Source organism: Takifugu flavidus, chromosome 10 (assembly GCF_003711565.1).
Source record: "Takifugu flavidus isolate HTHZ2018 chromosome 10, ASM371156v2, whole genome shotgun sequence".
In the NCBI taxonomy this organism is placed as follows: domain Eukaryota; kingdom Metazoa; phylum Chordata; class Actinopteri; order Tetraodontiformes; family Tetraodontidae; genus Takifugu; species Takifugu flavidus.
Window position 1 is genome coordinate 15,091,299 of NC_079529.1, and position 15,248 is coordinate 15,106,546.

The window sequence follows — 15,248 nt, forward strand, 5'->3', positions numbered from 1 at the left end:
GAATGTAAATACCAGACACGTTTCCTGACACTGTAACACTCTTGAAAGATTAACGACTTGCATGTTAATGTTGCAGGAAAATTATCAATTGAGTTACAATTCTTTTTATATTTTAATAAATCTGTATTCTGTGTTTAAACCTAAAAATGCTTCATCTGATTTGAAACACATTTCTATCGTCAGGTAGACATAACACAGTTGTGTCTCCTGCGCCGTGTGAAGCAGTAAAGAGTGACCTAGAAAATGTCTGATGATGCAAAGTGACACTACCACAAAACCTCTAAAACAAAACCATCGACATCGATATTCATCTACATTATAGGAGAATAATAATTCCTTGTTTGTGAGTTCAGCACATTGACTCTATATGTAGATCAGTCTATTATTTGGGTCAGTATTTGAACGCGGTTCATCCACACGGTGTGCCTTACATCAGCTGTTAAACTCCCATCCTAGCACACAATTATCTCCATGCATATTTTATAGACACCTGATAATGACATATCCATTACTGATCTGACTCCTGCAACTGTGCCTGTTCAGACCAGAAAAGAGCGTACGAGGTGGGGACTGAAGACGGAGTCATAATGAAGGGATTATGTAGTAAGTGGAGGAAGAAGAAGCACGAAAGTCTTACTGTTGACTCCTGACTGGCTGAAGCTGAGGGAGATCAAGTGAGTATCACCTGTGCCTTTTAAATGGAGGAAATACAAATGCATACAAATGAGGGTGTTCTGCTATCTTTCAGGTGAGAGCTCTTAAGAAACTGTTTAGAATTCAGCAATGTGCAAGAGATATTCACAGATTGTAATTAATCATCAATCAAGCTACCTTAAATTGCTATAATCAATGGAATTTAGAGTCTTATGTCACCTGTACTATGATTTCTTTTGGATTTTTTTCACTGATGTATGCCAAATCTTATGAGATATATTACTTTAAAAGCTGTCTTTCTAAAGTAACATCTCATAGATATTGACAGAATCTGGTTTCCAGCTTTGTGGTCTGTTGCTTTTCATTTTGTTGCAGGTCTGACAGTTTTTGACCATGTCACAAAATTAGCAGATATCGCTGAGTGTTACTTGCCTCCTGGTAATCTGCTCACCCGCGCCCCTGTATAACTGCCATAAAACAAGAGCGAGGTTGCAGTCATGGATCTGCAGGCCCACAAAGGAAGAACCAGCAGCTCTGATGCACAGCAGCCAATTCTACCATCAGCCTGCCAATCTCTGGAGCACTGGTCCTCACCATCTTTTCTTACCACTCGTGAAATACAGAGTGTATCATCATTGGTTTCCGCTACAGTCTTCACACTTACGCCTTATTACAATCCTGCAACCAATGAAAACACAGATCCAGTGCCTGAGCTTCAACGTCCAGGAACTTCATCTCTCTTTGAGGCCCAAGATCAAAAAACACCACCTTCTCTGTGTTGGGATAATGATCAGGAAGTCCAGCAGAGAAACCCATCAGATGACCTGCTGGAGGACAGGTCAATAGGTCTCATATTCCCCAAAAACCTCTCGGAAGGAGAACCAGGTATGAAGTATGATCAAGTTGAATTAGTTTTCTTTCAAAATTTATATTGGGATAGTCCCACACAGTAAAATATCATGAAATCAGATGAGTTCAAAGACTTAATATTTGCATTTCATGATTATATTGATAAATAATATCTGCTGGGAAAATCCACAAATATTTAGGTCTTAAAGTACTAGCAACTAGCAAAAATTACTCACTTGACATGACTTCTGTCTTTTCAGTGTCAGCATTTATATATTGATTTCATTTAAGTTAGATAAATTTCATCTTTACAGGAAACTGCTTTGATGCTACAGATTTTACCACAGAATCATAATTAAACTGCTAGCTTAGGTTCTGAAAATATCAAAAACTGCTCATAATATAGGTCCACTAATGAATATTAAATGAAACATCTTTGTGCCATGCATGTACAATATTTAAAGACAGATTAGTTAACCAAATCATAAGTGAATTTAAAAAAAAGGGACAAGTCAGATGCCACTTAACGTACATTAGCTTCTCAGTGGATTTTTTTTGCCCCTTAAATGAAACTCTACAAAGCTAAATATTTTAGTGCAGGGCAAAATGCCACTACTTAAAAATCCATAACACTTGACAAGGGTGATAGAGTCTTTTTAATATTCCTTCTCAAGCAGGGCAACAATAGATGAAACCTCTGGTCAACATCAACCCATTGAAAACAAAAAGAATTATACAATGTTTTATTGATGTCCTTTAACTAAATGAGGTGTCAGTCTGGCAGTAGTATTAGCTTTGAAAGCACTGTTATCTTTGTTCTGCAGGATTTTCGCTTATCAAATTTTATCAGCTATGCAGCACCAGTTGAATATATAATATTATTTGATACAAACATTTTGTGTTCCTTCAGGATCTAAAATATAATCAGATTGATATGTACGGTATATCTTTCTTAGAGATATAATTTTGTAGCTTTGAGGTAAACAAAGAGTTTTTCCATCATCATTTTTCCATCACTAATGGTTCTCATTAGCGCAATATATATGGTGACATTTGTTCAGGTTCTAAACAACAATACTATATTATTATTGTGTACTTCAGTGCAACCTGAGAGGCAGGTTGAGTGAGTCGACAACTCAAATGATGACAAATGTTGCACTACTGAACACACTCTTGTGTGGTCTCCTAAAAGAAATGTGGAATAAAGTGTAAAATTAATTTTGAAAAAAAACAACATTTGTCTTTAAAAATTATGGATTTTTATCAAATACAATTATTTGATCCCTCAGAATAACCCAATTTGTTTCAAAGTGAATTTTTGCCAGCAAAAGTCTGAAATCATAAGGTAAATCCTAAACAATAAAGACAATAAATTTCAGCTTCCCTCTCAAACTGAACAGAACCCAGCACATAACCATATAACCCACCATCCTCCAACTCAATATGGTTACAAATTATGTCAAGCAACACAAAAACAACAAAATAATGGTTTAATCAGCAGAACTGTGGTGGGAAGAGGCAACATATGCAACATTTTGTCCCTGTTCTTTAATTTCATCTGATCATGAAAGTTTGCCCAATCAGATAAGTACACAGAATTCATGGTTGCAATTACAAGTGGTGTATTTTTGTTTTGACAGCATATCAGAAGTGGACAAGTTTTATAAGCTAATAACCTCTTAAGGCTCACAAGTGTCTCGGCCTAACAGTACCAACACTACTGTCTAAATGCATCTGTGAGGGTTTTATTTTATCGAATGTCAGTAAGAACTTTAATATTTCACCTCTGCTCATTCCTCTTGTCCCCTCTGGTGGCTGCCTGTCAAGCAAAAAATAGATTTTTGTATTTTTAAGCTCCACCATATTACATGCAGGTCACGCCTAATGTGAAATGATGTTTTGCTTGGTCAGCTCAAGTTCTTTCAGCACTTAGATCATGTGATTATGTGTTGTTGTTTTTTTAAAATGTCAGCACAGAAAGCTTTCACTTTTTCACCTATAAATGCTACATTGAACAGATTAATGTAGCATTTTAACTGCATTGTTATGGATTAGTTGAGATTTAATGTTTAAATAAAAGTGAATGTAAAAACACCAGAAATACAGTTAGTGGTGAAGACTTCATGAGCTTCTTCACTGATAAAGTTCTAGCTATCAGAGAAAAAGCTAACCAGGCCATCCCTACAACTGGACCATCACGAGATGTGCTGACTGTGGGAACATACAGGTTCTCCAACGAGCCCTTAAACTCCTTCACCCCTATATATTTTTCTGAGGCGTCATCGCTAATTCAGAAATCCAAGACCATCACGTGTCTTTTAGATCCCATCCCAACACATCTGTTGAAGGATGTTTTACCAGTGATAGGCAGTTCTATCCTGGACCACATCAATTGTTCTTTAGTGACAGGTTATGGACCCAGGTCCTACAAGGTGGCAGTGATTAAGCCGTTGCTTAAAAAACCATCACTGGATCCTGATGTCTTAGCAGATTACAGGCCGATATCGAACCTTCCTTTTATCTCTAAAGTTCTTGAGAAGGTGGTGGTGACTCAGTTACTGGAGCACCTGCAGAGAAACACCCTGTTTGAGATGTTTCAGTCAGGCTTTAGAGCTCATCACAGCACAGAAACAACACTTCTTAAAGTTACTAATGATCTTCTCATAGTTTCAGATCATGGACTGGTCTCTATGCTGGTTCTGCTGGACCTCAGTGCTGCTTTTGATACAGTCGATCACAGCATCCTGTTACAGAGACTGGAACATGTGATTGGGATTAAAGGGACAGCACTAGACTGGTTTAGATCGTATTTATCTGGTAGATACCAGTTTGCTCATGTCCATGGTGTTCCCTCCTCATACAGTAGAGTTAGCCATGGGGTTCCTCAAGGTTCTGTACTTGGACCAATCCTTTTCACCTTGTACATGCTTCCCTTAGGGAACATTATTCGGCAGCATGGGATAAATGTTCATTGTTATGCTGATGACACCCAGCTTTATTTATCCATGAAACCAGAGGAGACAGAGAAGTTAGTGAAGCTTCAGACCTGTCTTAAAGACATAAAGTCCTGGATGTCTTCAAATGTCCTCCTCCTTAACTCAGGAAAAACTGAGGTCATGGTCCTGAACCTCTCAGGGATAGATTAGATCACATTATCACTCTAGATGGTATCTCATTAACATCTAGTCTCTGTGTGAGGAATCTTGGAGTAACTTTTGATCAAAATCTCTCCTTCAACTCACACATTAAATTAGTCTCTAGATGTGCCTTTTTTCACCTGAGGAACATCACAAAGATCAGGAAGCTGCTGACGCGGCATGATGCTGAAAAGTTAGTCCATGCATTTGTTACTTCCAGGCTGGACTATTGTAATTCTTTATTATCAGCGTGTCCAAATTCCTCTTTAAGAAGCCTCCAGCTGATCCAAAATGCTGCAGCCAGAGTTCTGACAGGTATTGACAAAAGAGATCACATAACTCCTGTACTGGCGTCTCTTCATTGGCTGCCCGTTAAATTTAGAATAATTTTTAAAACCCTTCTTTTGACCTACAAGGTCCTCAGAGGCCTAGCTTTATCCGATCTGGAGGAGCTAGTGACACCTTACCAGCCCAATATACCGCTCCGCTCTCAGAATGCTGGTCTACTTGTGGTTCCCAGAGTTTCTCGGAGTAGAATGGGGGGCCGAGCATTTAGCTACCGGGTCTGCTGGGGTCCAGAAACATGATCAACTGACAGGCCTCTGTCACCCCACTGGGTCATGGTTTCCTCTCCTCTCCTCTCCTCTCCTCTCCTCTCCTCTCCTCTCCTCTCCTCTCTCTCCTCTCCTCTCCTCTCCTCTCCTACCTATCCTATCCTCTACCTGTCCTCCCCCCTCTCCTCTCTCCTTACCCAGCCGGCCATCAGCAGGAGGGTCCCCCTACATGAGCCTGGTCCTGCTCAAGGTTTCTTCCTGTTAAAGGGGAGTTTTTCCTTGCCACTGTTGCTTGTCTGGGGTCAGGCCCTGGGATTCTGGAAAGCGCCTTGAAACAATTCTGATTGTAAAAGATGCTATATAAATAAAGATTGATTTGATTTGATTGATTTGATTTGATTTGATTTGATTTGATTTGATTTGATTTGATTTGATTTGATTTGATTTGATTTGATTTGATTTGAGGTAGACATCACTGACATCCTGTTGGCCCATCCAGACTGAAAAAACATATCATTTATTGATTGGATAATCAATACACTTGTCAGTGAAATGCTGCAGAACCCCCTCTAGTCAGAAATGGTTTCACTTTACACTGCTACACTGATATAGTAGTTATTGATATTCAACTTAACAATTCATTAAAAACAGAAGTGGCTGGTAGTGTGGACTGATTGTGTGTCCATTTTTAGATCCAGAGTCCCGAACCTTTTCATCCCGTGAACTCCTACTGTTGGTGAGCCTTCCTGTTATCATCAAACTAGTCATCACCTCGGCTCTCCTAGGTAACTACTTTCGAGGTTAGCTGAGACTAATAAGATTTGAATTTCTGAGGATAAACTAAAATTACCTTCTACTATTACAGCATAGGGTTTATATTTTCATGAAACACAGAAGCCCTCCTTTCTTTACATGGCAAGACGGTGGAGCAGCAAGGGTTGCATAGGTCATCATGTTACCATGGCACAAGACTGAAATTAAAAAATAAAAAATTCCACACATATTTATAAGTAGGAGAAAGAGGCCATTTGTGGTTTGTATGCTTGCTGAAGAAATGCATCCTGCCAGACAGATGCACCATATCAGAAAACCGATGAAAATGCTGGTAACAGACAGAAAATTCTTAGAACCACTGTAACTTAAGTGTACTGTTAATGAGAAAGCCATAAAGAATCTCCATCTTTGGAGAATTCTGAAAACTCAAGTTCACACCTGAGGATTTGAGCAGTCTGTTGTCAATTGTTAAATCTATTATAAATAAACTTGGCACAAAATATGGAAATATAGAAAAAGATTATTTCTTTGGTGTCACAATTCTCATTGGCAATAAAGATTATGTCATTGCAAAGCCTGTTTAACTGGCTTTTAAATGTTGTCCCATTCTTAAGGAACATGCATTTTGCAAGCAGAATTACACCATAAAAAACTATAAACACATACAGTATGGCATTATTTCCCCACATTTATTGTACCTGGTAATAAGTCATACTGTGCAGGATTTACTTATAACCATCAGTTTATTTTTCTCTCTTAAATAGTCAAATTCCTGGCATTTCCTTCAGAACGAAAGGAAACACCTCCCCTCTGTGGCCTGGAGGGGAACTGCACCAGCCCAACGCAGCTGCCTTTTCTGCCAAAGAATCCAGTGAATCAGACCGTAAATGCCACATCAGGTAAATTGATCAGAAACAACAATTAATAAGTAATTCTGCACTTTCCGGGTAAAATAATCATCACACCTTTATTGGTTTGTCTAAAAATCAGGTCTCATTCTCACATCCAGATTGCCCAGTTCTGCTTAGTAAAAACCAACGTATTGTTGGAGGGACTTTGGCTGAGAAAGACAAGTGGGGATGGCACGTCAGTCTACACTGGAGAGGGAGGCACGTTTGTGGAGGTGCCATCATCTCCCCTCGCTGGGTCATCACTGCTGCTCACTGCTTTGTTGAGTAAGACACAGGGAGTTAAAATAATGTAACACTGATATTGTAAAGCGTCTCTTTTACATCCTTATATCCAGAGTCAGCAGGACTCTTGGATCAGTTACACCTGACCTCTGACCACCACACTGATGTGTTGCTTTGTGCAGGAACAACATGCTTGAAGAGGCTGACTGGCTGGTGGTAGCGGACACAGTCAGTATTGCAGATAGCTCTCTGGGGAAACAATACAGAGCGCTGCAGGTCATCTCTCACCCTCGGTTTAACAGATTCAACAATGACTACGATGTGGGCCTTTTGCGCACCATCATCGACATTGACTTGGAAGGTCAGAGGAGCTGGTTCCATTTTCGGGCAGAACTTAATGAGAATTCATTAGTTTAGTCAATGTGTAGCTGATGTATTTTGAGGGGGGGAAAAAGGTAGAAATAATTTAGATCCTGTTTCTACGTGGCAACATGTGATATATTGCATTTATGATATCAAAATAAACAGTGGAATGTCAAATCAAATCAATCTTTATTTATATAGCGTCTTTCACAATCAAAAAATTTTCAAGGCGCTTTCCAGAATCCCAGGGCCTAACCCCAGACAAGCAGCAGTGGCAAGGAAAAACTCCCCTTTAGAAGAGGGAGAGGAGAGGAGAGAGGAGAGGAGAGGAGAGAGGAGAGGAGAGGAGGAGAGGAGAGGAGAGGAGAGGAGAGGAGAGGAGAGGAGAGGAGAGGCATAGAACATAAATACTGTACATTTCTTTGCGTGTATGTTCAGAATCATAACAGCATGAGATTAACTTTATTTTTTTAATACTTTGTAGTTGCAGTGAAGCCAGTGTTTAAATGACAAAACAAATGTAACTCCCACATGTTAATAGTGTCAACTTTAACATTTACAGGATGTGAAATATTTTGTACGGTCATGCATTGCATTCTAAAAGGAGTCAGATACTAGGGCATTGATAATATCTAATTTATATCTCTGAAGCACTGGGACAAATGAGTTCAAGCAATGTGGCCATCAAAGCATACAAATGATTTAGTTTAAACATACATATATGTATGATGGGGAAAATTAGGAATTTTGGAATACATTTATAAACCCCTGAAAAAACAGAAATATTATATATACCACATTAAGACAGAAATTGTGATCTATCGTAGTGATGATTGAATGAGCTGGATTTAGGAAACTTTTTTTTTAAAAAATATAACTTTGGCCCGCTATGAGCTAGGAAATAATCTTTGTAACTTTATCATTTTTGACCAAAGATATAAAATCATGTTAGAGTCTAATTACTCTGTGCTGTTACAGGCAGGGTACGGCCAGTGTGTTTACCGAGTGAAGGTGAATCCTTTCTTCCTGGAGCTGCCTGTTGGATCACAGGCTGGGGATACATTCGTGAAGGAGGTGGCTCATTCTATTAGTCTCACACAATGATGATTTGCCTTTATTTGGATTGCTTAGCTAAAAAAGTTTCAGATGATAGATGAGGGCACCTTCAGAGCACTGCCCAAGCACCACTGAGCAAGGTACTGAACCCCTAAATACTCACACAGGACCCTACAATGAGATGAAGACTCATCCAGGGGTTTATATATTACTAAAAGGCAGACTAATGGCAACTATGAAGCTTTCTGGGTGACCTAATGTGTTTGATTTTTAGTTGAATTTCACAGTGCTTGACTTGTCCTCTATTTCTGTCCCAGGCTTTGTGACAAATAACTTAAGGCAAGCTCAGGTCAAGGTAATTGACCAATCTGTCTGCGGCCACTCCAGTGTCTATGGGACATATTTAACTCCTCGAATGATGTGTGCTGGCACCATGAGTGGAGGCGTGGACTCCTGTCAGGTATAAAATCTGCATATGCAGCAGGTATTTGATGATTGGGTTTTATTTAAAGAAGAATCATCAACTGATTTATTTCCAGGGAGACAGCGGTGGACCCCTGGTATGTGAGACAGCTAGTGGGGACTGGAGGCTGGCGGGGGTTGTAAGCTGGGGTGAGGGGTGCGGGCGTCCCAACAAACCAGGAGTCTACAGCAGAGTAACCCAGCTAATCCACTGGGTTCAAAAGAAGATAGAGGCTCTGTAAAACTAGACTAAAACGTGACAGGTTTAATCTTGCTGCTTTCATAGTTTACATGTAAATTCACAACTGGAAACACATGATTTTCCACATGTGAAAAAACTTGGTTTTTTTTGTTTTCTTTTTCTTGAAGCGAGAGCAAAAATCATCTGTAAAATGGATCAAATTTCACTTTTGTCATTGCCTTGAGGGGAACCGGTGTTGATGGGTCTACTTCCAATTTTTCTGCCTTTACCATCCTTTCCCTGTCAGACAGGAGGTCTGTGACAGAACTGCAGGTGGAATCTGCCATGTTAAACTGAAAAATCTTGTCCTGTTGCAGGTCCGAGATTATTGCATTGAAAGTGGAGCTGAAGTCCACAAGCAGGATGGCCAGCCCATAAGGGCTGGGTGGACTTTTGAAAGTCTCAAGCTCCTGCTGGGTCAGAGGAGGGGGTGGTAAGGGTGAGAGACCTGGTTTGGGGAGTGGAGTCATAATAGGAGGTACATTGAGGACTGTCCCATTGTCTTTCAAAGCAACAGTAAACTCATTCAGGTCATTTTCAATGCATTTCTGACTTTATTGTATGTAAGGTCTTGTTTTGGATTATTTTTTGAGTGTTCTTATTACATTATATATCAAATACAGTGTCTTTGTTGTAAATATTACAGTGTAATTTGTATTTCTGAGACTCTTCTCACTTTTTGTTCCACAAACCAAAAAAAATGAAAACAACAACAATGGCTACCTCATCGTCATCATTGAAACTCTTACTTTTACCGAATAAAGAAATGATAATGTATCAAATTGCTTCATTTCTCTGATCGAGGTAATAAAATATAATTCTTTCTAGAGTGCCCAGTCCTATGAAAAGTGAGAGCAGCCATGTACTCGCTTTTTTTTTTAATGATTGATCTTGATTAGAAGTGATTAAAACATTTGGTTATCTAACATAGTCGCACTTCTTAGAATAATTTGAGGGACGCGGCTCACTATGGGATGCAGTCTCCCACGGCCCTGACAGGAGCATTTATATCAATCAGAATCAGAAGAATCAGAAGCAGATTTATTGCCATTGTTCATGTAATACACAGTATTACACAAGCTAGGAATGTGTCTTGGTGTGATGCTGCGACATTCAACATAAAGAAGACAACACTAGAATAAGATAAATAAAATAAGACATATATACAGTATATATATAAATAGTAAGAAATAGTGCAGGTCAATGCAGGAGTAATGTGATGTATTGTTCGTGAGTCCGACTGGCTGCTGTACATGGTGCTTAAGTGATAAGTCACTTGGTGTTCAGCAGCCTGATGGCAGAGGGGAAGAAGCTGTTCATGTAGCGGGAGGTTTTGGTCCGAATGGACCGTAGTCTCCTGCCTGAGGGGAGGGGGGAAAACAGTCCGTGACCAGGGTGGGAAGGGTCTGCCGTGATCCGACCTGCACACCTCCGGGTCCTGGAGATATACAGGTCCTGGATGGATGGAAGCCTGCAGCTGATCACCTTCTCGGCAGCGCGCACGACGCGCTGCAGCCTCAGTCTGTCCCTGGCGGTGGCACCAGCATACACACCAGTTTCTTATTCAGAAAAAGTTTTTTTTTTAATCAATCCGTCAAATCCTGATTGGCCACTGAAAGTTTGTCATCAATGCCTAACCCAGTCATACAGTCTACTTTAATAGTGTGCACAGATAAGAGTCCCTCAATTCAATAAGCAAACCTTTTGTAGCTGTCCAGCAAAAAGGGTTGTCTGGTGAGGCACCTCCCTCATATTAGACTTAGAGGGAGGTGTTCTAATATTATATTATATTTCTAATATTCTAATATGTCCCTTTTTGGGTCCAGCCCAGGAGAGAAAGTGCTGATGGCTCCTGTTGATATGTGTCCTGATCATCTACAGTAAGAGTGTATGTGAACTCATCACCTTAAGTACAAGAACCGGAACTACACACATATTCTCCGGGGTGAACTCAGTGGATGCAGGGTTCACAGAGAGCGCATGGATAACATGTTATCATAATGGAAATATAATGCCAATGGAGCCTGTCTTGTTTTTCTCTGATCCTCCTGATCCCGCATACAGTGCATCAACACCTGAAGGTAAGGCAGCCCTGAGCTCCATATGAGGACCTCTGAAGATGTACCTTTGGCCAACGGACTTTTTTATTAGCATCGACACATTATACTCCAATTCTAATAGGAACATAGATATATTACTAATGTTGATGTTCTCTGTATATGTGGAGAGGGACCCTTATTATTAGGGGCAGGCCCCCCTCATCTGTGGCTCTCCTTAAGGTTTCTTCTTATTCAGAAAAAGTTTTTTTTTTAATTGTCCTTTTGAGGACAATAACCTACAGGTTTTGGGCTGGGAGGGGAGAGGGTTCAAGAGAGGACTGAAAAAAGCCATCTATGTCAAACTGGAAAGACCATTATTAAACAGAGGGGTCTGAGGCTTCACCTGTCACCTGTTTTCAATAGTGTCGAAAAACCTCCCCAGGAGGAGCAGAGGCCATTTACACAGGGCCACTAATGAACCCCATTGTGTCAAAGGAAGTTTCAACAACCCGCATAATGAGGGGTGAAACAGCCAACAATCAGGTGACCGAAGCTCCAAATGTGTTAATGGCTCCTAATGAGTATAAGTATCTGGGACTCCCCAACAGTCAGTTAGAACTGATGAAACCTCTTGGATGAGAGGTGAAATATCTTCATGAAACTGGAAGAGTCCAGTTGTTAAGATTGAACTACCAGAATTACCATGACCTGGATGACTGAGAACCTCCGCTGACAATGTCCATTGTGATTGGCTTACATGGGGTGCTAAGTAGTTTTTAGTTTGATTTATGGAGTTTTTTGGACACTCAGGACATGTTTTACGATAGCTTTGCACATCAATCTACATTGATGACCAGTAGAACTGTGATGCTGGTGACCTACATGCCCTGCAAAGGGAATGGTGTTTACAAGTAGCATTACAAGTGATCTACAGCTACTTGGCGCGTCAAGCCTTCTGTCCCCCCATTACTCCTCTTAAAGGATATCATCATCAAGAACAAACATTGAGCCACCAACATTAGCTGTATGATCATTACCAATGAACATTTTTATGAACAGAAATTTTAGTGAGGGATGAAATTGCTGTAACACAGTGATTTTGTCTAGGACTTCCCCTTAAAAAATTTTGATCCATCTGTACATTTTTCATTTTTGGTCATCCTAGAAACAATTTTGATTGTAACAGACGCTATATAAATAAAGATTGATTTGATTTGACATTCCACTGTTTATTTTGATTGATTGATTGATTGATTGATTGATTGATTGATTGATTGATTGATTGATTGATTGATTGATGATTGATTGATGATTGATTGATTGATTGATTGATTGACTGATTAAAAAAGGTAAATGTGAATTTAAAATACAACTACTGCAAAGAAACTGCAACAGACAAGAGGCAGTTGGCAAGGACCACTGGACAAACCAGTGTATTTAGCGCCTTCTAGTGGACTTGTAACTTCATTTAAAGAGGGAGCAAGAACATGAAATGCCTTATATGTTAATAGCTATTGAATTGGATGCATCAAAGACTGAAGCAAATTTTTGAGCAGCTGCTGTATGAAGTGCACATATGCATGCACAAGTCATTTCTGTGCAGGTGGCTCACTAACCACAAAACATTCTGCATGGAGATTTACAACCCAGATTACTTAATTATAAGGTTTTTTATACAGCTCAGAAAGTGAACTTCAGTCTTTCATCAGCACAACAACATGGATAAATGAGGGCAGACTTTTACCAGCACTAAAATATTTAATTATCATGTTAATGTGAATGCAAAAAGTCTGTTTCCATTCTCTCCATTTTTTGTTTTTACACCAGAGGAATGCTCACAATGAGAACTTTTCAGCATCATGCCGCGTCAGCAGCTTCCTGATCTTTGTGATGTTTCTCAAGTGAAAAAAGGCACTTCTAGAGACTAATTTAATGTGTGAGTTGAAGGAGAGATTTTGGTCAAAGGTTACTCCTAGATTCCTCACAGAGAGACTAGATGTTAATGAGATACCATCTTGAGTGATCATGTGATCTAATCTATCCCTGAGAGGTTCAGGACCAAACACCATGACCTCAGTTTTTCCTAAGTTAAGGAGGAGGAAATTTGAAGACATCCAGGACTTTATGTCTTTAAGACAGGTCTGGAGCTTCACTAACTTCTCTGTCTCCTCTGGTTTCAAGGATAAATAAAGCTGAGTGTCATCAGCATAACAATGAACATTTATCCCATGCTGTCGAATAACGTTCCCTGAGGGAAGCATGTAGAATGTGAAGAGGATTGGTCCAAGTACAGAACCTTGAGGAACTCTGTGGCTAACCCTACTGTATGAGGAGGGAACACCACGGAGAAAAAAAACTTTGTCCATTCTAAGGACCAAGTCAGATAAGAAATCAGAGAAATCAGACAGGAACTCTGAATGTGGCCCAGCAGGGGGCCGATATACAACTACAAATAGAAGTGGCTTTTCTGCCTTCCAGTTCAGATGGGTGATGCCAAGAGTCAGGCTTTCAAATGAACTGGAGCCATGTTTTGGTCTAGGATTAACTAATAACTTGGAGTGATTGCTGCCACTCCCCCTCCTCGACCAGTAACACGAGGAATATGATAATTAAGATGGGTAGGAGGAGTAGATTCATTTAAGCTCACATACTTCTCCTCCTGAAGCCAGGTCTCAGTAAGACAAAATAAATCAATGTGATGATCCGCTATCAGGTCGTGCACTAACAGGGATTTACACAAAAGAGATCTAATATTTAACAGTCCACATTTAATTGTGATATTAGTTTCTCCAACTTGTGCTTTAGTATTAATTTTAATAAGATTATAGTGATTGACCGCTCCCCTGCTCTGTGCTTGGTGAACTTTTAACCGTGGAACAGAGACTACCTCTATAGTGTTAAATATGTTATTGTTGGCAGATGAGGTTTCTATGGAAGCAGCAGAGAGGTGTGTAAGACTACAACTCTGCATCCTGGTCTGGACCCTTGATTGTCAGGTCACTTTGGGTCTAATGAAATTAGCCAAATTACTAGAAATGAGAGAGGCACCATCCCATGTGGGATGGACATCGTCTCTCCTAATCAGACCAGGTTTTCCCCAAAAGGTGCTCCAATTGTCTATAAAGGCCACCTGGTTTTCGGGGCAGCACCGTGACAGCCAGCGACGAAGCGATGACATGCGGCTAAACTTTTCATCACTGGCCAGATTGGCGAGGGGACCAGAGAATGCTACGGAGTCCGACATCGTTTTAGCGTACTTGCACACCGACTCTATGTTAATTTTGGTGACCTCCGACTGACGAAGCCGGGTGTCGTTGGCTCCATCTCGCAAGCAGCCATGAATTTGCATAAATAAAAGCTGAGAAAGCATCACACACCAAAAAAAAAAACATACAACAGAGCAAACCTACAGCCGATGCATCACATTACACAAGTGGCTCAATATAAAAGGTAATTTACATTCACCGAGTTGCAGTTAAACCCTTAAAAGATACATCTCCTGGATGCACTGGGACACATCATCAGTGATGTATCCTGGGTTCATAGGGTGTTTCGGGTCTCACAACATCATACACCCTCGCCCAGGCGACCCAGCCGGGGTGATCAAGACCCGGCTTGTGTCCCAGTAGCAACCCACGGATCTGCCCTTTTCAGCCACAGCCACCTCGTGGCTTTCTCTGCAGCTTCACTTGCAGCTTTAATGGCCCTCTTTTTGGCTGTCCCTGTAATTCCCAATCGGCCAAAGGCTTTACAGAGGTCCTGCAAAGCCTCTACAGCCAACTTCTATGGGCTCATAGAAGGTCCTCCAGCCCCTGCCCCTGCACTCCTCCACCAGCTCCTGATATTTGGCACGTTTCCTTTAGTTGGCTTCCTCAATTCGCTCTTCCCAGGGCACTTTAAGCTCCAGCATGATCAGGTGTTTCGAAGCCTCTGAGATGATGATCATGTCTGGCCGTAGAGATGTTGTTACGATGTGCTGGGGGAAT

At 40.5% G+C, this 15,248-nt stretch overlaps 1 protein-coding gene across 1 annotated transcript; it reads left to right on the forward strand.

The window, feature by feature from the left end:
- Positions 1–436: 436 nt before the first annotated feature.
- Positions 437–10,263, forward strand: LOC130532471 (transmembrane protease serine 9-like). Its single transcript, XM_057045138.1, has 8 exons — positions 437–1,539; positions 5,887–5,979; positions 6,733–6,867; positions 6,978–7,143; positions 7,284–7,512; positions 8,443–8,538; positions 8,795–8,980; positions 9,060–10,263. Exons 1-8 carry the CDS (start codon positions 1,152–1,154, stop codon positions 9,222–9,224), a joined length of 1,458 nt encoding a protein of 485 aa, XP_056901118.1. The 5' UTR covers positions 437–1,151; the 3' UTR covers positions 9,225–10,263.
- Positions 10,264–15,248: the final 4,985 nt, after the last annotated feature.